The 24,350-nt window shown below is 28.6% G+C and overlaps 3 protein-coding genes and 4 long non-coding RNA genes across 8 annotated transcripts; 5 read left to right on the top strand and 2 right to left on the bottom strand.

The window, feature by feature from the left end:
• The first annotated feature begins 263 nt into the window (after positions 1-263).
• On the top strand, positions 264-922 carry LOC123924832. The gene is made up of 2 exons (XR_006814851.1): positions 264-585; positions 676-922. It is a non-coding gene; the product is annotated as an uncharacterized LOC123924832 (long non-coding RNA).
• Positions 923-2,752: 1,830 nt separating this feature from the next.
• On the top strand, positions 2,753-3,246 carry LOC123924831. Its single transcript, XR_006814850.1, has 2 exons — positions 2,753-2,910; positions 3,043-3,246. It is a non-coding gene; the product is annotated as an uncharacterized LOC123924831 (long non-coding RNA).
• Positions 3,247-3,600: 354 nt separating this feature from the next.
• Positions 3,601-5,172, bottom strand: LOC123924830. Its single transcript, XM_045977809.1, has 2 exons — positions 4,799-5,172; positions 3,601-4,405 (listed from the first exon to the last, which is right to left on the bottom strand). Exons 1-2 carry the CDS (start codon positions 4,948-4,950, stop codon positions 4,186-4,188), a joined length of 372 nt encoding a protein of 123 aa, XP_045833765.1. The 5' UTR covers positions 4,951-5,172; the 3' UTR covers positions 3,601-4,185.
• Positions 5,173-5,946: 774 nt separating this feature from the next.
• On the top strand, positions 5,947-8,357 carry LOC123924829. The gene is made up of 2 exons (XM_045977808.1): positions 5,947-6,379; positions 7,694-8,357. Exons 1-2 carry the CDS (start codon positions 6,023-6,025, stop codon positions 8,126-8,128), a joined length of 792 nt encoding a protein of 263 aa, XP_045833764.1. The 5' UTR covers positions 5,947-6,022; the 3' UTR covers positions 8,129-8,357.
• Positions 8,358-9,829: 1,472 nt separating this feature from the next.
• Positions 9,830-12,288, top strand: LOC123924826. Of its 2 annotated transcripts, XR_006814848.1 has the most exons (3): positions 9,891-10,090; positions 10,181-10,273; positions 12,093-12,288. It is a non-coding gene; the product is annotated as an uncharacterized LOC123924826 (long non-coding RNA). The 2 variants fall into 2 exon arrangements; XR_006814847.1 differs by lacking the exon at positions 12,093-12,288 and having other exon boundaries at positions 9,830-10,090; positions 10,181-10,541.
• Positions 12,289-13,701: 1,413 nt separating this feature from the next.
• Positions 13,702-14,420, bottom strand: LOC123924827. Its single transcript, XR_006814849.1, has 2 exons — positions 13,993-14,420; positions 13,702-13,891 (listed from the first exon to the last, which is right to left on the bottom strand). It is a non-coding gene; the product is annotated as an uncharacterized LOC123924827 (long non-coding RNA).
• An 8,038-nt stretch (positions 14,421-22,458) lies between these two features.
• On the top strand, positions 22,459-24,072 carry LOC123922019 (protein MAIN-LIKE 1-like). The gene is made up of 3 exons (XM_045974762.1): positions 22,459-22,644; positions 22,795-23,478; positions 23,644-24,072. The coding sequence occupies exons 1-3, from the start codon at positions 22,492-22,494 to the stop codon at positions 24,070-24,072; spliced, it is 1,266 nt and encodes a 421-aa protein (XP_045830718.1). The 5' UTR covers positions 22,459-22,491.
• The last annotated feature ends 278 nt before the right edge of the window (positions 24,073-24,350 follow it).

The following is a 24,350-nucleotide window of genomic DNA, read 5'->3' as shown; positions in this document are numbered from 1 at the left end:
CGACCTGGCATCAGAGCTAAAGAAATAGTCCTGCTAAGAACATCTTCGACTTCAACAATACATTACATAATAAACTTTTAAATATTTTAATACTATGATGTTGAATTTAATATGGTAACCAATGACTGAATGACGTGAAACTATATCTATGTTTTAGAAAATTATTTTTATCAAAAGACAACTCAACTATTTTTTCTTGTGTTTTTTATTACTACTATTTAAAATTTTTGTTATTTTTCATTTTTTTGTCCCTATGTATCATAAAAGGATAGACATTAAAAAATAAAATGAAAATAACAAAAGGTTGCCCTTATCAATTGAGCAAGCCAAACAGGTAAATATGAAAAAAAAAGTGAGTATCTATGATACATTTAATATTGATCTATTTCTAAGAAGTTTTCTTGAAGATCTATAAATTCAAAAAATTGAAACAAATAAACAAAACATACTACTTTTACAATATAAAGTGATCGGTACATTTCTAATTGGGCAAGATTAGGAGAAAAAACATGGCTAAAATTATTAAATTTGTTTATTTAGTGATCCTCTTTATTTTCTTAGTTGTTGTTGTAACTGACATTACTGGTAAAAAAATTTGTATCTTTTTGAGCTTTCTTGTTATCTATCTTATACAAAATAATTCATCATTTTCACTAATTTTTTTTTATATTACAGCACAGGGGAAGCTAAATTGCGAGAAGGATTCTGATTGTTTCATGTTTTCTTGTGTACCTGCTGCTTTTCCAAAATGTGTTTCTTTCGAATGTAGATGTCCTTTTTCCGCCACTATTGAAAAATAAACTCGATTGTAAAAGATTAATATTGTAATATCTCAAATAAGGGAGTTAAAATTTCATCTCAAATAGTCATAAAAAGGCCATTGGAGATATTGTTATATATTAATATTTTATTGTGTTCCTTAGTTGATATTCTGAACAATTTCTTCTGGAATAAAAAAATTTGTTATAAAAAGAAGAATATAAATATAAATTATAAATAATCCATAGTAGCAATGTACACTTATTTATTGAAGTAATGGTAGAGTAAAGTGTAATACCCTAAACGTCCTATGAAGACTTATTAACTTAAATAAATAAACATGTGAACATTTAGAGCATTACACCACATAGAGCATACAAATATGCATGATATATTCTCTTATAAAGCAACGAAAAACAAAACTTGTCCTAGTCTCTAATAATGCATAACGATATTATTAATCGTAGAACATTTCATTAATCACAAATCAACATGATATAATCATGGCAAATTTTAATATGACCACTTTTTCGTGGTATATGGTGGACCAGTTATGAATAACAATATAACGAATACAAATTTCATAAAACTTATCGTTGGATTGAAAGTTAGTATCATATAGATCATCCATAATTTTTTTTTAGAGAAATTGAAAATCATTTGACATGTTATCGAGACACATCAAGATTAACGGTATTTGGATTTTTACTAAATATCGTTAATCTTGATACGTCTCAATAATTCAATTTTTTAAATTTTTTTTATGTATAATTTATATGATATAAACTTTCAATTTAACGGTAAATTTTATATTTAAATTCATATTCATTATAATAATATTGATTCCTTATCCACGGTACGACTACCATAACATTAGCCTGATAGCCATATATCATAATAAGTCCTATCATGATATAAACGAACCATGATGAAATACATCACATATAAGGCTACTCAGACCACAAATGCATAAATCCAAGAAATAACATGATATAAGATAGCGACAACCTAGATTCAGTGTTACACTATAAGAGCACTATATAAACACAATGTAAAAGCTAAATCAACGTTAAATGGAGAGGCCATGAGCCAAACTCCTCACCAACATATAAAGCAAGATCATTGCGGCTACTACTCCTCTGCAGCGCTACAGGGTCAATTCGAGGACCTGAACGTATTCTCAAAGGTCTAGCACATACATAAAACAGAGGACTAAATAATATAATTATCAACAATAACTGTATATAATAATATCAGACATGCGAACAATTTATCTTTTAATATAAATAACTTATACAAATGCATTTACTATATAAGTGTTTATATTATGAAATTAAGTTGTTCATTCAAACAGTACTTAAAAGCACAAAATAATATCAACAAAGCATTAAAATGCAGATAAGTAGTAACATGGAATTTAGTACAGTAAATCCTGCAAGGCCAGCCACCTAATCCTACAAGATCAAATACGTAATCTGGTTCTAGATTATAATTTATATGTAGTAAAAATTACATCGGTGAAAACTTTTGTCACCGCTCAAATATTTGTAAATTTAGAAAACATTTATGCTATTGATTTTTATACGTAATAATAAAATTTTAAATATTTTAAGGTAAGGTTTACTCCAGCCCTTAATTTATAAATTAGGAATATTTACTCATCAATCAATAAGAACAAATCATATAGTTATATTTACATGTGCTACCCACAACTAGAAGTTACTTTTTAAAAAGACAATTGATCAATTTCTTCTTGTGTATGTGTTTTTCTTATTTATTTCAATTTAAATTTTCATTAATTTTCATGTTTTGTCCTTATATAAATCATAAAAGGATACACATTAAAAAAGTGGAAAATAATGAAAGGTTGCCCTTATCGATTGGGCAAGCTAAATAGGTAAACATGAAAAATTGATTACCTACGATACATTTAATAATGACTCTAATTCTAAGAAGTTTTTTTTAAGATCTATATATAAGTGCAAAAAAATTGAAACAAATAAACAAAACATAGTATTTTTGCAACATAAAGTGATCAATACATTTCTTTTTGTTGCAAGCTTAGGAGAAAAAATATGGCTAAAACTATTAAGTTTGTTTATTTAATGATCCTCTTTATTTGCTTTTTTCTTGTTGTAATTGATGTTAATGGTAAGCACTTTTTTTTATTCTTTTGAACTTTCTTGTTATCTTATACAAAATAATTCATCATTTTTTGCTAATATTGATTTCTTAATATTTTTTTTTTGCTCAATGATTTCTTAATTTATATATATATTACAGCACAACGGAGGCCAAGGTGCAAGGAGAATTCTGATTGTTCTGAGTTTCCTTGTGTACTTCCTATGACTCCAAAATGTGTCGCATTTAAATGTAGATGTCGTCTTGATTAAAAGTAAACTCGATTATAAAAGATTGATCGATATTGTAATGTTAAAAGAGAGTTAAAATTTCATATCCGATTTTTTACTAAATAAAAAGGGTTTTTTTTTAATCAAAATAAAAAGGTTATTAGAACTACAGTTGTTAATAATAGAATTTATTCTGCTACATTCATATAGTTGCTTTACTCAACAATATGGAAAAAGCAAGTAGCTGAAACACCATTATATTCTTTTTAACTACTTAATCATTGGGAATTCTCGAGTGTAAGAGTATAGAATGTAAACATATAGTTGTTACATTAGCAGGATTAACTAATCCTATTAGCATAGTAAGCCTAGTTATAGCTAAACCTAGTTAGTAGCTGGTGTATATTAGTCACTTTGTGTAGGACTAATACACCCCAAGCATACACTATAAACTAGCACTGTATTCAGTTGTAACTCAATCAATATGAAATGCAAAACAGAAATAACAGAATTCTATACTTTGTAAAAGAGTTAGTTATGAACTCTCTCTAATCTTTACATTGAGTTTCTCCAATACACAAATCCACTATGATATATCCCTATCAAACAAATAGGATCGAATGCTTAACTATATTTTTGGAAATTTTAAAAAAAAATTTATCTAGGACGCGTCTACCGGAATGCATGCCAACTAAAAAGCTCAAGAGATTCCCTTTCATGCATCATTATGTATATTTATCAACTTGAACCCCTCTAAGTATATGTTTACCTCTTGTTGTGATGATTATTCTACTCCCCGGAGCAAACCCCTCTAAGTATATATTTATCTCCTGTTGTGATTCCCTTCCATCCATCATTATTTATATTTATCAACTTCAACTTCAACAAGTATATGTTTATCTCTTGTTGTGATGATTATTCTACTCCCTCAAGCAAACCATTCACAACTTCCACACAAAGCATTTAGTTGGTCCAATTTATTCACATCGTCATGCACAACTTGCAAACTACTTGCTCCGAAACCTCCCAAATATTTGCGAGGAAACTCCTACCTTCAAAATTGCGGCCAATTTTATTAAAAATGGTTTTTGCAATGATTAAATGTTTTACCAATTCCATCCATCCCCCACATTACTAGTAGCAGAACGTCATTTGTTTGTTGAATTTCTAGAAGTTGAATCATATCTTGCACTCGAGATTCGACTCCCACCCGATTATCAACAATAAACAAGTCTGTCTTGTCTAGCAAATGTGTAACATTTTCAATAATATCCTTCATAACCCCACTTTCATTCCTATAAATAAAAAATCCAAAGAAAGAGCACAATTACCTTCACAAACATATGTAAATGTTTATGTATAAATAATTACTTATGTATATATGTGTTATGTCACATCTTAAGCAAACAATCCAAAACTTATGATATTAAACTGAAACAAATTTATAAAAATTGTCACAAATTGTTTTGATAAGTTGAAATAATCCAATCTGAATACAATCCAAACAAATCCATAAGCTATCATGGAGAGCTTGCTTATTAACATGTTATAAGGCGTTTCCATAAAGTCTGACAAGAATTATATAAGCTCATAGAAATAACAATACATAATAATCATTTATATGATAAGTGATTATATTGTCCAAACAGCACTTAAAAGCAGAAAATAATAAAGTGCAGCGAAGTAACCTGTAATTTATGACAACAAATCCATCAAAACCAGCCGTCTGATCGTCATCTCTGAAAACGTGGTGATAAAACAGATCTTGATCTGGATCAAACACGAAATCGGGATCTAGGTTCAAACCATCAACAAAAAAGGAAATATTGAGTGAAGACATGGATTTGGAAACATGAAAGAATTGAAGGAAGAGATCGATGGTGAATTTCAGAGATCTGTCTACACCGATTTATTAGGGAAGTGATTACGTCCTTCGGTCAGTAAACACATGTTTGCTGACAACGGTGGTCACGGGTCAGTGCTCACCAGTTGTTCCTTCAAGATTTTTCTTAAATAATTACTGATTCCGGACACAAATATAAAAAAAACTATTTGCAGGATTAATAGTTGTATTAATCTTTTTTATATATAATGGTTGTAATATCAATATGCAGGTGAATAATGCTAGCAACACACTCTTTAACAAACACACTCCAACACACTCTCTTTTATTGGTTGAAATTCACATGGGTCCCATAAAAAAATATGGACCCATATAACTTTTATAGGACCCATATAAATTTTAACCAATAGAAGAGAGTGTATTAAGAGTGTGTTTGTTAAAGAGTGTGTTGCTAGCACTCCTCATATGCAGGTAGGTTAATCCTAATTTGCATCGCAGTTTTGGAGAAAACTTTTTCTCTATCTAATTTATTAAAAAATAAATAAATAAATGTGTTTACCATGAGATTCAACGTCGGCAGTTTCCTTTCGCTGTTTCATTTGGCATGACTATTAACAAGAGTCATTTGCCCTTCCTATAGCTGTTTTAATATTTTTGAGTAGTAGACTTTACTATTTTGTTTTTCTTTCTTTGTTACATGGCTATACAAATTTTTTAAATTGATTAAACTTCCAAATTTGAAAATATGATCGGGGATCAAATCCGATCTCATACATATATATATATATATATATATATATATATATATATATATATATATATATATATATATATATATATATATATATATATATAATGCAATGTCCTCCCAATTGAGCTAAACTCACGGGACATATTTAGCTCTCAAAAACCGAAAAACATATTTACCTCTCAAAAATATAAAATTATACAATGGATAATGTACAAAAAAAACATGAGATATATATTTCATAAAAAAACAGAAAATAGAAACATGAGATAAAACTTTGGGAGCTAAGACATCATACATGGCAACACTCTAATTGAGAAGATGATTGCCCTCAAACCCATATTTCACCCTTCTTTCCATCCTTCTTCTAACAACACCACCATATTTACTACTCTGCACCCCCACCATATCACAAGAATAAGAAGAAGTTCTGTTTTTCTATGTCTTTCCACCAACAACTCCAATGATGAATATGATAATAATTCACAACCTAAAGGTGATGTTCAAAACCAAGAGCTATTGGCTCAACTTGCTATGCTTGAGACAGAAAAAGTTCGTCTAACTGATTATTTGGATGAAAGATCTGAATATTTGACTCAATTTGGTGAAGAAGCTAAAGCTGAACTTGATAAGATTGGTGAAGAGGCTCTTAAAGGATTGGATGAATCTAGTGATAGAGTATGTATGCACTTTCCACTTTTTACTTGTTCAATTTTGTTATATGTATAGATTCAAGTTACAAGATAAGATTGTGTTAAAGCCTATCTGTTCTGGTCACTCACAATCACCGATTTATGTATGTATTTTTTTTCAAACTAAAGCATCAAGTATTATCTGTGCGCAACTATCAAGATTAATTCTTCAAGTAAGTGACATTCATTTAAAGGATTAACAATATTTTTTAATATACACTAGCTAGAGATTGAACCCGAGACATAATGGTTAAAGGATTCAACTATCTAGTGTTACATGTCATTGATATTTATGTGTGTATTAAGTCCAATAATGTTTGAGTGTGAGGGGTGTATAAGATAAAAGAGTTAAACTCTAAATAAATTGGTTTTGTAGTATTGATAAATCTTATTAGTTTTCTTTTTTAAAGGAAATCTTTTCAATAATTTGTTTATTTGTTGGTTTTTCATATTATATATGCTTATTATGTATTAACACTATTGTAAGGAAGGTTGTTAGTTTGGTTATCTATACTTAGTTAGGGGATTTGGATAATCTCCAATTTGTTGTCTTATGTTTTTTTTTCTTATGCAATCTCATCTTTTCAAATTAATTGATGATTAAGAATTATGCTAAACTATTTTTTATCGGTTAATGATTGGATAAAATCTAATGACTAAGAATTGCACCGGAGATAAAACTGGAGAAGAGAGATATAAGAGGATCTTGATCCCTAGTTAGGAGGCAAGAAATACTCTACATTGTGTATAAACTTTTTCTTCAATTCCCTTGGTTATCTCTATGTTATGTTAAGTAGGACTTGAGTTTTCTTGAATATGGCCTAACTCATTAAGTTTTATATTGGAATAAACTCATATATCCCATGTAGAATAGAGTCATAGAGATAGGTCATGCAATGAGTTTCTGACTCATTGAATTGCAGAGAAGAGTATATATACCAATATACAATGTCTAAGAGTAACTAACTAACTTCTAACCACCTAACTAACATAGATAACTGGTCTAACAAAATTCCTATTGGTTAAGTTAGCGATAACCTACGCGCGCAGGATACTTTTAGTTTTTTAAAAAAAGGCTAGCGAAAAGCAATGACATAATTGCTTGTAAATTAAGTTATAGGCTCCAACAAACATACTGAGCCAAATGCTAGCATTTTATTTTTGATTTATTATATTGTTTATTATGTATATAGTCAATGTATAAATTATAGAATATGCTTAAATACACACACACACATGACAAGAATTATGCAAAGTAATGACCCTTTTACATTCATTTGTGATGTGAACAATTCAACAGATAACAGCAAAATTAGAAAGCGAAATGCTAGCAATTGAAGAATCTAATGAACTAAACAGAGTAGAGATTGATGAAAGTGAAAACAGAGTAATGGAAATTGAAGGTCAAATGGAGGTTGACCGAAACGAAGGACTATTCTTTAAGAACTTAGGACAAAGAGGACCTAATGTTGATAGAGCAAAAGCCAAGGAAGAATTTGAAAATATCAAAGATGTAACAACAAGAGAAGAAAATGGAAGAAAAACAAGAAAAAATGTTTACTTATTCTTCATTGGACTTTTTACATATGGAATAGTTGGTTCTATTAATGTGTCATCTTTAAGTTCTACTGATTGGAAAAGAGTTGCTGTTCTTGGAGCTATTCTTGTGGCTTTGTTTACTCAGTTCAGTTATGAACAAAATAAAGACAAGAATCAGAAAGATGATGAACAATGAAGAGGAAGATGATAAATATTCAAACACAAATATTGTCAAATTCACCTGAGTTATTAATTAATTAATTATTATACTTGCCAAGGTCTATATAAAATATGTTGTTTTTTGCTACTTTTTTTTGGTACGATGAACAACTTTGAATTTAGGACTTCATGCATAGTACTATTTAAATCTGTCATTATCAGATAAATTATAGTGACTTATCGCTCATACAACATTTCATTCAAAATAGTTTCTTGGGAGTAAAGGAAGGGTTCACAAGTTGTTTCATTCATGGGAGGGGAGAGATGTGTGAAGAGGACAAAATAAATTTGATTTTTATAAGGTTCACTACCTAGATAGTGAACTACTTTCCACTATTTTTGCTATTTACACACTCGATATCTAACCTACAAGGAGAGTAAATTACTACGGCCAGAGCACAAAGCCCCACACCCAAAACAGTGTGGATACAACACAAAACAAAAAACAAGGCTAAAGAAAACAATACAAAACATAAGCACAAGTCGTCTCGTCAAAACCTTCATATGTGGAGGATGACGGTAGGAGCTATCAATATTTCGTGTGTGTTTTGTGGGACGGTTGAGGAGTCAATAGACCATTTTTTTCGTTCCCCGTGATCGGATTTCTCCTATTTTATACCATTTATCTAGGTGGGTATAGGATCAAATTTATACACAAATATATATTTCCCGTGATCGGATTTCTCCCGTTAATACTCTAATGTCTACTTTAGGAGGATGTATTGGATTGATTTTGTGAAATTATTTTGCCCTAAAAAAATGTTGAAAATTTTAAGAGATTTTGTAGAATTATATTGACTTTTAAGACTTTTTAAAAATACTCTTGACAATCAAGATTTTTCAATTTGAATTTTAGTGGATTTATAACACAGATTTTTAAGATTTCTAAAGATTCTATAGATTTTTGGTTAAGAAAAAAATCGTTTTTCATTCAACATTTATCTTTGTGGTTTAATATGTTACAGTGTATCTATGGTGTTTCTTTCTCTAATTCGTTTTTACATTCTATCAGCAGGCTTTATCTATTATTTGATCAATTTTGTGATGTACCACCATGGAATTCAATGTATTTAGACTTTATATCATAGAGTCGACAAAAATTACATCATCTCATTATCAATGCACTAGAACAACTCTTCACAGGTGAAGTACGTGTTGTTCACGTAAATTAAAGGAAACAGGGACGTTAAAACTACACCAATAGCACTTCACCTAGAAACATTTTATAAGTTATGAGAAATATTTAAATTGAATATCAATGGATTTTGTTGCACTGGAAAAAAAATCATAATTTTTTCAATTTAATATCACAAGAATTATTTAGATTTTATAAAAGTCTTGATTGAATACCAGATAATATTGTTTTATCATAAAAAAAGTCTTTTAAAATTCTTTTAAATCTTAATCCAATACACCCCTCTTAATATGTAACCAGATGCGAAAGCCTATCTATGTTATTAACTTCTAATAGAAAATTTCTTTTTCAAAAAAAAAAAAAAGAAAACAAAAGAAAATTGAACTATTTTCTTGGTGTTTTTTTATTTCAATTTAAATTTTTATTGTTTTTTCATTTCTTACCCCTATATATAATAAAAGGGTGGCATGTACCAAAAAAAAAATAAAAAAATGAAAGGGTAGATATTAAATAAATAAAAAATAATGAAAGGTTTCCCTTATCCACTGAGTCAGCTAAATAGGCAAATATGAAAAATTGGTTATCTATGATAATTTAATAATGATTCTAATTTTAAGAAGTTTTGTTGAAGATCTATAAGTGCAAATAATTCAAACAAATAAACAAGACATGGTACTTTTATTACATAAAGTGACCAATACATTTCTATCTGTTGCAAACTTTGAAGAAAAAATATGGCTGAAATTTTTAAGTTTGTTTATTTAATATTTCTCTTTATTTCCTTATTTTTTGTCGACGTTACTGGTAAACAAATCTTGTACTCTTTTAATTTGAACTTTCTTATTTATCTTGTACAAAATAACTCACTTCTTTCAGTAATTTCTTTTATTACAGCAACAAGATTATTGAGAAGTTGCAAGAGGGATATTGATTGTTTCCTGTGGTATTGTATACCTCCTTTTGCTCCAAAATGCATTTCTTCTAAATGTAAGTGTGGAATTAAAAGTAAACTCGATCCATTCTAAGAGATTTATATTGTAATCTCAAATTAAGGGAGGGAATTAAAATTTTATTTGAGATAGGCATTAGAGCTCCTATGATTAATTAATAATAGAAATTATTCTCTTCAGTTGATGTACTCTACAATGTGGAAAATAATTTATTCAAAAAAAGAATAATATTGAAAAGAAAGAGTAGCTGAAATTATTCTCTTTAGGTGATATTTTATTTAGACACAAGAAAATTCAAGTTGAAACATCGAAGTAAGTGTACATGAATTTATAGATGGCAGAACGGGTGAACCGTCTAGACCTCATTACCAATATGTAAAAAATGGTGACAAGACAGGCCAACTAGAAGTAGTGGGTTGAATATCACACTTTTGGCTGACGGGTTGTCGGGCAACCCCACCAAGTTCTTAAGTAAAATTTTATTAATTAAAAAACTTACAAAGATAATATATAAAAATAATTAAATTAAAGAATATTTTATATAACAAAAATATGTATTTATTGAGTCTATAAAAATTATCATTTTGAAGCTAGATTCATAATACGTCATAAAATATCTAGAATAATACAACTAGACAGCAAAAATAAATAGTTAATGAGTTTACCAATTCAAAAAATATTAATAACACGAGTTTAAAGGCATAAAACTAGAGTAATATACAAAGTTACTTTAGTCAAAATATTAAAGAAGTTTTTCTTTTCTTTCTATTTTATAAATCAAATATAAGAGAAAATATAAAAAATCGAAAATATAAATCAATTATTTGTAATTTATACGTCAAAAGATCGAAGATAAAACATTTAATTTTATTACTACTAAGCACGACTTGTCAACCCACTCCGCCAGTGTCGAGATCGCTTAAGAGAGAGGATCCCGAACAGTTACGAACGATGCTTGAATGGACACAATAAGATAAGTTAAAGTTAACTATATATATATATATATATAAGTGATGCATAATTTTAGGCATCAACCGACAAACTTAGCGATGAATGTTGATATCAGAACTATAAGATTAGACGAGTATTTTGAAAACAAAAGTTCAAATTCTCTTGAGGTGAATAGGGTAATTTAACTTAATAGATTCTAACAATATGATAAGCCATAAGAAAAAATATATTTAATACTTACCTGTCTTTGTTAATCGATATTTTTATTACGACCATAAAACCATGCAATAGTTGTGTGTTCGATATTTTATAATAAACTTTTAAATATTTTAATACTATAATGTCTACTTTAATATGTAACCGATGACGTGAAAGCCTGACTATGTTTTTATAGAAAATTATTTTTTGAAAAAATAAAATTGAACTATTCTGTGCTTTTTTATTTCATCAATTTAAATTTTTTTATTTTTTTTTAATTGTTTGCCCCTATGTATAATAAAAATGTATATATTAAATAAGAGGAAAATAATGAAAGATCGTCCTTATCCATTGTGCGAGCTAAATAGACAAATATGAAAATTTGGTTAATTATCTAAAATACATTTAATAATGATTCTAATGCTAAGAAGTTTTGTTGAAGATCTATATATAAGTGCAAATAATTGAAACAAATAAACAAGACATAGTAGTTTTATTACATAAAGTGCCAATACATTTGCAAATTTTGAAGAAAAAATATGGCTGAAATTTTAAAGTTTATTTATTTAATAATCCTCTTCATTTCCTTATTTCTTGTTGTAACTGACGTTACTGGTAAATAAATTTTGTACTCTTTTGAACTTTTTTATTTATCTTATATACTACAAAATAACTCACCTCTTTCAGGAACTTTGTTTTTATTACAGCAGCAAGGGTCTTGATACCATGCAAGGAGACAATTGATTGTTCCTGGTGGTTTTGTATATCTCCTTTGGTTCCAAAATGCATTTCTTTTAAATGCAAGTGTGTGGAATTAATAAAAGTAAACTCGGTCGATTGTAAGAGATTTATATTGTAATCTCAAATTAAAGGACTGAATTAAAATAGAAATTATTCTCTGTAGTTGATGTACTCTACAATGTGGAAAAGAATTTACGCAAAAATAATGAAAAGAAAGAGTAGCTGAAATAATATAATATATTTTATTTATACACCGGAAACTTCAAATTGAAATATGGTTGGTAAAACGGGTCCATTCTGGCCCCGTCGGCAATCCGTAAAAAATGGTGTAAGACAAGACGGGCCAATTAGAAGAAGTGGCTGAATATCTCACTCGGGAGTAACATGAGTTTAAAGACATAAAACTAGAGTAATATAAACAGTAAAAAAGAAAACTAGGGTAATATAAAAAATTACTTTAGTGAAAACATTAAAGAAATTAATTATTTCTTTTCTTTCTATTTTATAAGTCAAATATAAGGTAAATGTAAAAAGTTGTTTGTAATTTATACGTTAAAAAGAGGTTAAAAAATTTAATTTTATTACTACTAAGTTCGACGGGTCAAAAAATGAGAGGTAGCGGGAGACAATGTAAGAGAAAGCGTAGGAAGAAACATATTCTTTTTTATAGCTGGTTCTGCCTCTCTCTTTTGGTGGTTGTAGCGGTTTCTAATTTCTGGGAGTTTTTATATGGTGTTTTACATTGTGTATCTCTTTTTTCTTACCTTGTCTTTATTTTATCATTGAATACTTGTAATAATTCTTATTTTTACTAGGACTCCTGCGAGTTCATATTAATAAAAATTAAGTTTTCATAAACTACCTAGAAAAAACTTTTAATAGTACATAAAGTTTATTTATTTATATGCATAAGTTTTTTTCTTAAATTCAAAAATAAGTTGATGAAGATGAAGAGATGAAGACGCTCCCACCAAGATGATGCTCGAACGGGCACTCAACGGGCATAGTTAAATAAGTTAACTATAAGAACATGTTGGATAATTTTAGGCATCAACCGACGAATTTAGCGATGTATGTTGGTATCAGAACAATAAGACTAGACAAGTGTTTTGAAAACACAAGCTCAAATTCTCTTGAGGTGAATAGGGTAATTTAACTTAATAACAATATGATAAGCCATAAGAAAAAATATATTTAATACTTACATGTCTCTGTTAATCGATATTTTTACTATGATTATAAAGGTGAAATTTTAGTCCTTAATCTACTTAACAAAAAATATATAACTGAGACAATTAATTTCACTTTTATTAGGCTAATTCAACAAATGATCGAGATTGGGCTGAATTTTCACTATGTACAATGGTTAATATAGTGATTATTCTTGAACTTACAACTTGAAGCTTCTAGTGTCCAAATAAAATATCATAGTGTTTCAGCTACTAATTATTTTCCATATTTATGTGCAACTTTTGTTTTCTTACTTTCCTGGAGTATTTCGTAGGCTCTAAAATGAGTTATTTCAATAAAAAATTGTTGATTAAAAAAAGTTGAAATAGATAGAGAAAAACACTATTATAATAACAGTATTTTTTAAGCTCATTTTATAACTATCCTAGATGAAATTTTAACTTCGTCCTTTAAAATTACAATATCAATTTTTTACGACATTTACATTTAAAGGAAATACATTTTGGAAGTAAAGGAGGTACACACAAAAACCGAGGACAGTCGTAATCATCTCTGCACTTTTGGCCCCGCATTTCTGTAGTATAAAAATAACAAATATATATTACTAATTAAAATGGTGAATTATTTTGTATAAGATAAACATGAAAATTCAAAAGGATACATGAATTTGTTTACCTGTAATGTTAGCTACAACAACAAATAAAGAAATAGATAGGATTAATAAATAAACAAACTTAATAATTTCACCCATATAAATAAACTAGGAATGCCTAGTTTTAAACTATGTTTTTCTTAATAGAGTTTTGGTTTGGTCCCCTCCATTTGTACTTGCTTCTTTTATTTTATAATATTTTGTGTGGTGGTTAGCTCTTTGCTTCCACCTTTTGATCAAACAAAAAAAAAAAATTCACCCATATATTTTGTTTGAATAAACTTGCAACAAAATAAAAATGTATTGATAACTTTATCTTGTAATATGTATTATTTATTTGTTTCAACCTTTTGTACTTCTGGCTCTTCAAGAAAACTTCTTAGAGTTATAGTCGTTTTTAAATGTTTCATGGATAATCAATTTTTCATGTTTGCCTTTTTAGCTTGCTCAATCGATAAGGGCAACAACAATTCATTATTTTCCTATTTTAATGTCTAGCCTTTTATTATATATGGGGAAAAAAAAAAGAAAAACATCAAATTAAATAGAAATAGAAAAAACACAAGAAATAATAGTTCAATTGTTTTTTTCTTAAAAAAAAAACCAAATTTTCTAAAACATATATTACCATATTAAAGTAGACATTATAAGTTAAGTATTGCAGCTTGATTTGATTTGATTTTCTAAAATGAAAACCGCATACCAAACCGCACGGTTTAGATGAAAAAACTAAATGCAGTTTTTTGTGGTTTTTTATACACCTCTACATGAGTTGACTTAAAAACAACGACTAAATGTTATGATGAAAAATATTTCAAGAACCAAAATTTGTTGAAATTTTTTAAAGAGATTAAAATCGAAATATAATAAATTTATAGTAACTGAAAATTTATCTAACCCTTAAAAATTTAACCCTATTAATAACATAAAAACTTACATGTATTAATATTTATGGTTCAAACATCAAATGTGATAATAAAACTCATATATTTTTGTTATGGACAATTTATTATTATAAAATTACTTGATTTTTTACTAAAAATGGTAACAGGCAAATGATGGGTGAAGCCTGTTTTGTCTCCTAATGTCTAGATGTTTTTCGTCTTATAAAAAAAACTAAAAAATGTAATTGTACAACTTTTGACTATACTCTAATATGATATGCATTTTTTGTATAAATTTTCTTTTAAAAAAAATTAATTTAAAAATTATAGTGACCCACCTCAACATTTTGGCCTAGCTACTCCGCTGCAAACCATCCTTTCAAAAGACTCACAACTATGTTAAGTATAACTCTTTATATTTATAAGAGTTAAATATGTTTTTGATCCCTATAAAATGGGAATCTTCTAAATTTATTCCTTACTTAATTTTTATTAAATTTTCTGTTCGTATAAATTTTTTCTTGCATATAGTTTTAGTCCCAACTAAAACTAAATTTGTTTAATTATCATTAAAATCTTAAGTTTTTTAATGGTATTTTGTAGGCATGTTTAAAATATCATATAAAGTTTGCTTACTAAAATTTAGAATTTTAACATGATATGATTTAAATGTGAATTTTTTAAACGATAAAAGTTCAAGATAATAGTAACGAAAATCATGACCTAGCTAGAATTCAAATTTTGCGCTCGATTTTTTGGAGAAACTTTTTATGATGTTCTAAACATATCTGCGAAAAAAAATCATTAAAAAATTCAAGTTGTCTTAACAGCAGGATCAAAAGTGAGTGCAAGAATATTTTCTAGGGAATACAAATTTAATAAATATTAAGTAATTAAGGACTAAATTTAGATAGTCATTATTTTTTTCTTTTAACTACTCGATATGAAACTTTTTAGATGAGTACTCATTTTAGCACAAAAGAATCAACTATTAAAAAGAGAAATATTTTCTTAAAAAAAAGAGAGAAATATTTATTTTGTTTGTAGTTGTGTTTCTTAAATATCTTATAGAGCCACTTTGTGGAAAATTGTTCACGCCAGACTTCTCAAAAATGAAGAAATTTGATGCATGCCACACACATAAATTATTATATATCCCAAGTGCCTTGTAAAATTTTCTTCCTAGAAATATTTTATTTTTTGCCCCTGCAGATAAATGTCTAGACAAAAAATAAAAGAAAATAATGGAAAGCTTGCCGTTATCGATTGAGCAAGCTAAACAAGCAAACATGAAAAAATATTGATTGAGTAAAAAAAAAAAAAAATATTGATTCTATCTATGTTTAATAATGACTCTATGTTTTCTTGAAGATCTACAAGACTACAAGTACAAAAAGTTGAATGATAAAACATAGTATTTTTACAACATAAAGTGATAAAAATATTTCTATCTATTACAAGCTTATAAGAAAAAATATGGCTGAAATTATTAAATTTATTTCTCTAATGATACTCTTTGTTTTTTTATTTCTTGTTGTAACTGACATTACTGGTAAGAAATTTTCATATCCTTTAATTTTGAACAAGACAACAAGACAGCAAAAATAAATAGTTAATGAGTTTACCAATTCAAAAAATATTAGTAACACGAGTTTAAAGCATAAAACTAGAGTAATATACAAAGTTACTTTAGTCAAAATATTAAAGAAGTTTTTTTTTTCTTTCTATTTTATAAGTCAAATATAAGAGAAAATGTAAAAAATTGTTTGTAATTTATACGTCAAAAGATCGAAGATAAAACATTTAATTTTATTACTATTAAGCCCGACTTATCAACCCACTCCGTCAGTGTCGAGATCGCTTAAGAGAGGGTCCCGAATGGTTACAATGCTTGAATGGGCACAATAAGATAAGTTAACTAACTGTATATAAGTTATGCATAATTTTAGGCGTCAACCGACAAACTTAGCGATAAATGTTAATATTAGAACTATAAGATTAGACAAGTATTTTGAAAACAAAAGTTCAAATTCTCTTGAGGTAAATAGGGTAATTTAACTTAATAGATTCTAACAATATGATAAACCATAAGAAAAAATATATTTAATACTTATTTGTCTTTGTTAATCGATATTTTTATTATGACCATAAAACTGTGCAATGGTTGTGTGTTCGATATTTTATAATAAACTTTTAAATATTTTAATACTATAATGTCTACTTTAATATGTAACCAATGATGTGAAAGTCTGTCTATGTTTTTATAGAAAATTATTTTTCGAAAAAATAAAATTGAACTATTATGTGCTTTTTTATTTCATCAATTTAAATTTTGGTTTTGTTTTTAATTGTTTGCCCCTATATATAATAAAAAGGTATATATTAAATAAGAGGAAAATAATGAAAGATTGTCCTTATCCATTGTGCGGGCTAGATAGTCCTTTATCTAAAATACATTTAATAATGATTCTAATGCTAAGAAGTTTTGTTGAAGATCTATATAAGTGCAAATAATTGAAACAAATAAACAAGACATAGTAGTTTCATTACATAAAGTGACCAATACATTTGCAAATTTTGAAGAAAAAATATGGCTGAAATTTTAAAGTTTATTTATTTAATAATTCTCTTCATTTCCTTATTTCTTGTTGTAACTGACGTTACTGGTAAATAAATTTTGTACTCTTTTGAATTTTTTTATTTATCTTATATACTACAAAATAACTCACCTCTTTCAGGAACTTTTTTTTTATTACAGCAGCAAGGGTCTTGGTAAACTGCAAGGATACAATTGATTGTTCCCGGTGGTTTTGTAAATCTCCTTTAGTTCCAAAATGCATTTCTTTTAAATGCAAGTGTGTGGAAATAAAAGTAAACTCGGTCGATTGGGCTGAATTTTCACTATAGTACAATAGTAGTTACTATAGTGATTATTCTTGAACTTACAACTTGAGGCTTCTAGTGTCCAAATAAAATATCATAGTGTTTCAGCTACTAATTATTTTCCATATTTATGTGCAACTTTTGTTTTCTAACTTTCCTGGAGTATTTCGTAGGCTCTAAAATGAGTTATTTCAATAAAAATTTGTTGATTAAAAAAAGTATGAATAGATAGAGAAAAACACTATTATAATAAATAACAGTATTTTTTAAGCTCATTTTATAACTATCCTAGATGAAATTTTAACTTCATCCTTTAAAATTACAATATCAATTTTTTACGATATTTACATTAAAAAGAAATACATTTTGGAAGTAAAGGAGGTACACACAAAAACCGAGGACAGTCGTAATCATCTCTGCACTTTTGGCCCCGCATTTCTGTAGTATAAAAAAAACAAATATATTACTAAAAATGGTGAATTATTTTGTATATGATAAACATGAAAATTCAAAAGGATACAAGAATTTGTTTACCTGTAATGTTAGCTACAACAACAAATAAAGAAATAGATAGGATTAATAAATAAACAAACTTAATAATTTCACCCATATGTTTTGTTTGAATAAACTTGCAACAAAATAAAAATGTATTGATAACTTTATCTTGTAATATGTATTGTTTATTTGTTTCAACCTTTTGCACTTCTGGCTCTTCAAGAAAACTTCTTAGAGTTAGAGTCGTTTTTAAATGTTTCATTTTTCATGTTTGCCTGTTTAGCTTGCTCAATCGATAAGGGCAACAACAATTCATTATTTTCCTTTTTTAATGTCTAGCCTTTTATGATATATGGGGAAAAAAAAAGAAAAACATCAAATTAAATAAAAATAGAAAAAACACAAGAAAAAATAGTTCAATTGTTTTTTTCTTAAAAAAAACCAAATTTTCTAAAACATATGTTACCATATTAAAGTAGACATTATAAGTTAAGTATTGCGGCTTGATTTGATTTGGTTTTCTAAAATGAAAATCGCAAACAAAACCGCGCGGTTTAGAAGAAAAAACTAAATGCGATTTTTTACAATTTTTTATACACCCCTACATGAGTTGACTTAAAAACAACGACTAAATGTACATGTTATGATGAAAAATATTTCAAGAACCAAAATTTGTTGAAATTTTTTAAAGAGACTAAAATCGAAATATAATAAATTTATAGTGACTGAAAATTTATCTAACCCTTAAAAATTTAACCCTAGTAATAACATAAAAACTTACATGTATTAATATTTATGGTTCAAACATCAAATGTGATAATAAAACTCATATATTTTTGTTCCGGACGTTTTATTATTATAAAATTACTTGATTTTTTACTAAAAATGGTAATAGGCAAATGATGGGGTGAAGTCTGTTTTGTTTCCTAATGTCTAGATGTTTTTCGCCTTATAAAAAAAAATTAAAAATGGTAATTGTACAACTTTTGACTATTTTTGTGAGGTCCATATTAGACATACTCTAATATGATATGCATTTTTTGTATAAATTTTCTTTTAAAAAAAAATCAATTTAAAAATTATAGTGACCCACCTCAACATTTTGGTCTAGCTACCCCGCTGCAACCCATCCTCTCAAAAGACTCACAACTATGTTAAGTATAACTCTTTATATTTATAAGAGTTAAATATGTTTTTGATCCTATAAAACGGGAATCTTCTAAGTTTATTCCTTAGTTAATTTTTATTAAATTTTTAGTTCGTATAAATTTTTTCTTTCACACAGTTTTAGTCCCAACTAAAACTAAATTTGTTTAATTATCATTAAACTCTTAAGTTTTTTAATGGTATTTTGTAGGCATGTTTAAAATATCATATAAAGTTTGCTTACTAAAATTTAGAATATTTTAACATGATATGATTTAAATGTGAATTTTTTAAACGATAAAAGTTCAAGATAATAGTAACGAAAATCATGACCTAGAATATTCAAATTTTGCGCTCGATTTTTTGGAGAAACTTTTTATGATGTTCTAAACATATCTGCGAAAAAAAACCATTAAAAAATTCAAGTTGTCTTAACAGTAGGGATCAAAATTGAGTGCAAGAATATTTTCTAGGGAATACAAATTTAATAAAAATTAAGTAAGGACTAAACTTAGATGGTCACTATTTTTTTCTTTTAACTACTCGATGTGAAAATTTTTAGATGAGTACTCATTTTAGCACAAAAGAATCAACTATTGAAACTCATTTTATATATTCTATTAACATTTCAGTGTATATGTAATTTACTATTTTTCCTTTTCTCTAGTTTTTTGTTATTTTCCTTTTATCAAATAATATGCTTTTCATCACTAAAAAATTAGCGGATTTTTGGTTTTCGTCCTATAAAAAATCACATGATTTTATCCCAAACAAAATTTATGTTTTATTTTTAGTCCTTAATAGACCAAAGGCCAGCATGTTTTTGACACTTTTTAATCATATATGTACTTATATAAATTTAACATAATATATATTATATAAACATAATATAGACGAATATAAAAGAGTTACTCCCTCCGGTCCTTAATATTAGAGGAAATTCATTTTCTAGATATATTGAAATATTAATGTATCTAGTCTATAATATAGTCTAGATACATTAATATTTCAACGTATCTAAAAAGTGAATTTCCTCTTATATTAGGGACCGAATGGAGTATAATATTGACATGAATATATGTAGTGCACATTTATTTTATTTTCTTGACAAAACTTGATTGTACAGTCTGTACTTATATAAAATAGAAATACTTTATTGTAATATATGCATCTAATTCACTTTTTAAACTTTTCACAATTTAATTGCACAAAGTTTAAGAGAATAGTTCTATTTTTGGATTATTAACATGTGTCTAAGAGCACGTGTAATTAGTTAACCCAATAAAACAACTCATATACCACACAATTCAAGTACAAAATTTACGTGAATTTATTGCACACCATATTATTAATGTACAAAATTCAATTTACGTGTAATACAAATCTTAGCTTTTTGCTTACAATGAAATTGATTATCGAATCTAATGTCTCTAGCATACTACGTAGGAAAAAAATTGCTTTACTGTATTTTTTTTTTAAGGATAAACTAAGGTATACATCAGGGGCTCCCGAGGATGTTATGATAACAATAAAACTTAGAAAATATTTGTTTAGGATAAACTTAGATTCTAATAAAAAAATAAGCTTAAACTAATTAAAAAAACAGGAAAAAAATTCAGTTTAATAGATTGGATCACCTTATGCAGATATAACAAAAAAAAATATGGGACACCAATTCATAATTTTGACATGTCACTTAAAATCTAGAGTAAAACAATCTTGGTGTACATATGAATTTAGTTCACATATGTTTTTACCACATTGAAAATAAAAGGCAGGAAAAAATCAGTTTAAACTAAAAAAATGAGAGAAAGAGGAAGAAGAAACGGGAAAGGAGAGGAATATGAAGATAAATTAGAAAATGTGAATGGTTAAAAATATGAAGATAGCTCTAAAAACATTATGAGGATAAAATTAGAGAGAATTAATATACTAATAGAATACCATAGTGCTTTCAAAAAAAACAAGTTTAACTAGGTCTTTTACCTTTATTTTAGGTTTCGATTAAGTCTCTTATGTTTAAAATGTATCAATTTAGTCTCTTACGTTTCCATTAAACTTCAATTTAGTCTTTTTTGTTAGTTTTGTTACTAACACCGTTTGAACTATACACGTGTCAGTGTCTCAAAGTGTCCCCCTATCTGTCCACATATGCAAACTGATCGACTGTGACATGTGACAAAACTGACGGAAATGACTAATTAATGCAAACGATAAAAATGTAAGAAACCAAATTAATATTTTTTAAACATAAGAGACCAAATTAAAATATAAAATAAACATAAGCGAACAAGTGTGTATTAAGAAAAAAAGAAAAAAGAATACCATAGTGTTTCGGCTACTAATTATTTTGATATTATTGTTGAGTACATGTGCATCAACTATATGAGCATGTAAAAAAAAATCTATTATTAATAACGTTAACTTTAATAGCCATATTATAATTATTCAAGATAAGGCCATTTTACAATTATTCTAGACTAGATAAACTTTTAACATTGTTTCTTTAATAACATGTACATTTAAAAGAAATGCATTTTGGAAGCAAAGGAGAGAAATTTTTTTTTCCTACCCCAACAATCTTCACTTTACCCCAACAATCCTATTTGAAATGACAAATATACCCTCATATATAATGTAAAACTGAAGAAAAAAAAAACATTATTTACCCTAGTCAAAAAAGTGTTCCGGTGTGAGTTTGGCGAATTTGAGAGAGTAAGTGCAATTTTACATACCGGTACACTTTTTCGAAGTGTGCCGGTTTGATTTCTTTACCGGTACACTTTTTTTCAAGTGTACCGGTATGCATATTCATACCGGTACACTTTTTTTCAAGTGTACCGGTATGAATATGCATACCGGTACACTTTTTCAAGTGTACCGGTATGCATATTCATACCGGTACACTTGAATAAAGTGTGCCGGTATGCATTCGACGTCTGAGTTTCATATTACATACCGGTACACTTTTAAAAAAGTGTACCGGTTCACAGTGATTTTTTTTTTTTAATTTTTTTTTCAGTGGTGCGTACAAGAGGAGGAGACGGTAGAATTAGGCATAACATAGGACGTTGAGAGTCTCGGCCACATCAGGAGGAGCCGGAAGACGATGAGATGCCGCCAGTGCATCAGGAGCAGGTTGAGGAGCAGGTTGAGGAGCAGGCTGAGCAGCAGGCTGTGCAGCAGGCTTGGCCTGGAGGGCCGATCGATACGAGTCTTTTGACTCGATACGAGCATCATGTTGCTCGTCATGTATGGTTTGGTCAGGTACTACTTTGTTTTTTTTGTTATTATTTGTTAAGTTATATTGATCATTTTTTTTTAATTTGTATTGTTTATACTCTCGTTACAACTATTAAATCCTTATAGTATCTTTAATTTGCTCGTCAACTATTAAATATTTTTTTTAATTTGTAGGAACGTGTCGAAGGTGACAAAATTGAGCTACGAATAGTATCTTTAGGAAGAAAGTTAGCTGACAGGATTCCTGATCACCATCCTCAAGTTATTCAAGGGTGGTTGAATATTTCGGGGTTGTGCTGGCTTGAGCGGACTAGCTTGAAATTTACTGATCCGCAGCTTATATCCGCATTTGTTGAGAGGTGGCACCCTGAGACATCGTCATTTCACATGCCGTTCGGCGAGATAACTATTACTTTGGACGATGTGGCATGTCTTCTGCATCTACCTGTTAGGGGTCAGTTTTATACTCCTGTATCAGTTTCTCAAGAACAAGCTGCGGAACTTGCAGTTGAGTTGTTAGGAGAGGAGTATGAATTTGCATTGCGAGAGACTGTAGCGCAGAGGGGTGGTTATTTTTCACAGCAGTGGCTATATGAGAGTTATAATAGGAATGCCAATTTCTACGGGAAATATGACTGCGCAGCTAGGGCATGGATGTTGATGTTGGTGGGATCTACCATTCTGGCCGATAAGAGTTATACACGTGTGGATGCCAAATGGCTACTTCTGTTTAGTGATTTGTCTGCAGTCCATACATATTCGTGGGCCAGTATTGCATTAGTTTGTTTATACGATAACTTGAACGATGCATTCATGTTTTCTACGAGGGCCCTTGCAGGGTATGCGACACTTCTTCAGGTATGCGACACTCACTACAAAGACATAATTTAAATATTGCGTAATTAAATTTTTTTTCTCTTTGCTGTGCAATTAAATTTTGTTTTTATCTTTGTTGCGTAATTTAATTTTCTTTTCTCTTTGTTGCGTTGTTAACAATTTTCTTTTTTTTCTTTTTTGTAACAGTGTTGGATCCACGAGTATTTTCCTACCCTTGGTAGGCGGGCTCAGTCGGATCTTAATTGTGATAATCCTGGATTTCCTCGAGCTATGCGGTGGATGTATAAGCAAGGGAAGACCAAGCTCCCCGATTATCGGCCTATATTGGATGCACTGACCCCTGATGACGTGATATGGCGTCCGTTTGAGACTCACAGAGGTAGCATTCCTTTTGATCTGATTACTCTGTATAGTGGTCATCTGCGTGGATCCACGGTAGTTCCTTACTTGCCCGAGAGGTGTATTAGGCAATTTGGATTTGTACAGTATATACCACCACCACCACCTCTAGCTCCTGCCTACTCTGATATTGATAGCGACTGGATTGGTTATCATGCGTCCGTTGATCGGATCCTTCAGCCGACACGTCCAGTGACATATGCTAGTGTTTCCTAAACGCCAAAAAAAGAAAAATATAATTTCAATTTTAAAATAAAAAAAATTATACCTATTAGTCGTTGTGTTTCCTAAATGCATCACTCGATTGGTCCATGCTTCAACAAATTGTTCTTTGTGAGGGGCCAACCAGGTGTTATTGACATATTCGACAAAATTGCTTGAATTAACACATGCTTGCTGAAACGCATTCAACCGTTGCTGATACTCCACCTCATCCGGACTTTCAACAACATCTCTCCACAAATTTTTCACCTTCTGTTTCATATCCTTAGGTA

Source organism: Trifolium pratense, linkage group LG4, assembly GCF_020283565.1.
Source record: "Trifolium pratense cultivar HEN17-A07 linkage group LG4, ARS_RC_1.1, whole genome shotgun sequence".
In the NCBI taxonomy this organism is placed as follows: domain Eukaryota; kingdom Viridiplantae; phylum Streptophyta; class Magnoliopsida; order Fabales; family Fabaceae; genus Trifolium; species Trifolium pratense.
This window is presented reverse-complemented; position numbering and strand designations above follow the sequence as displayed.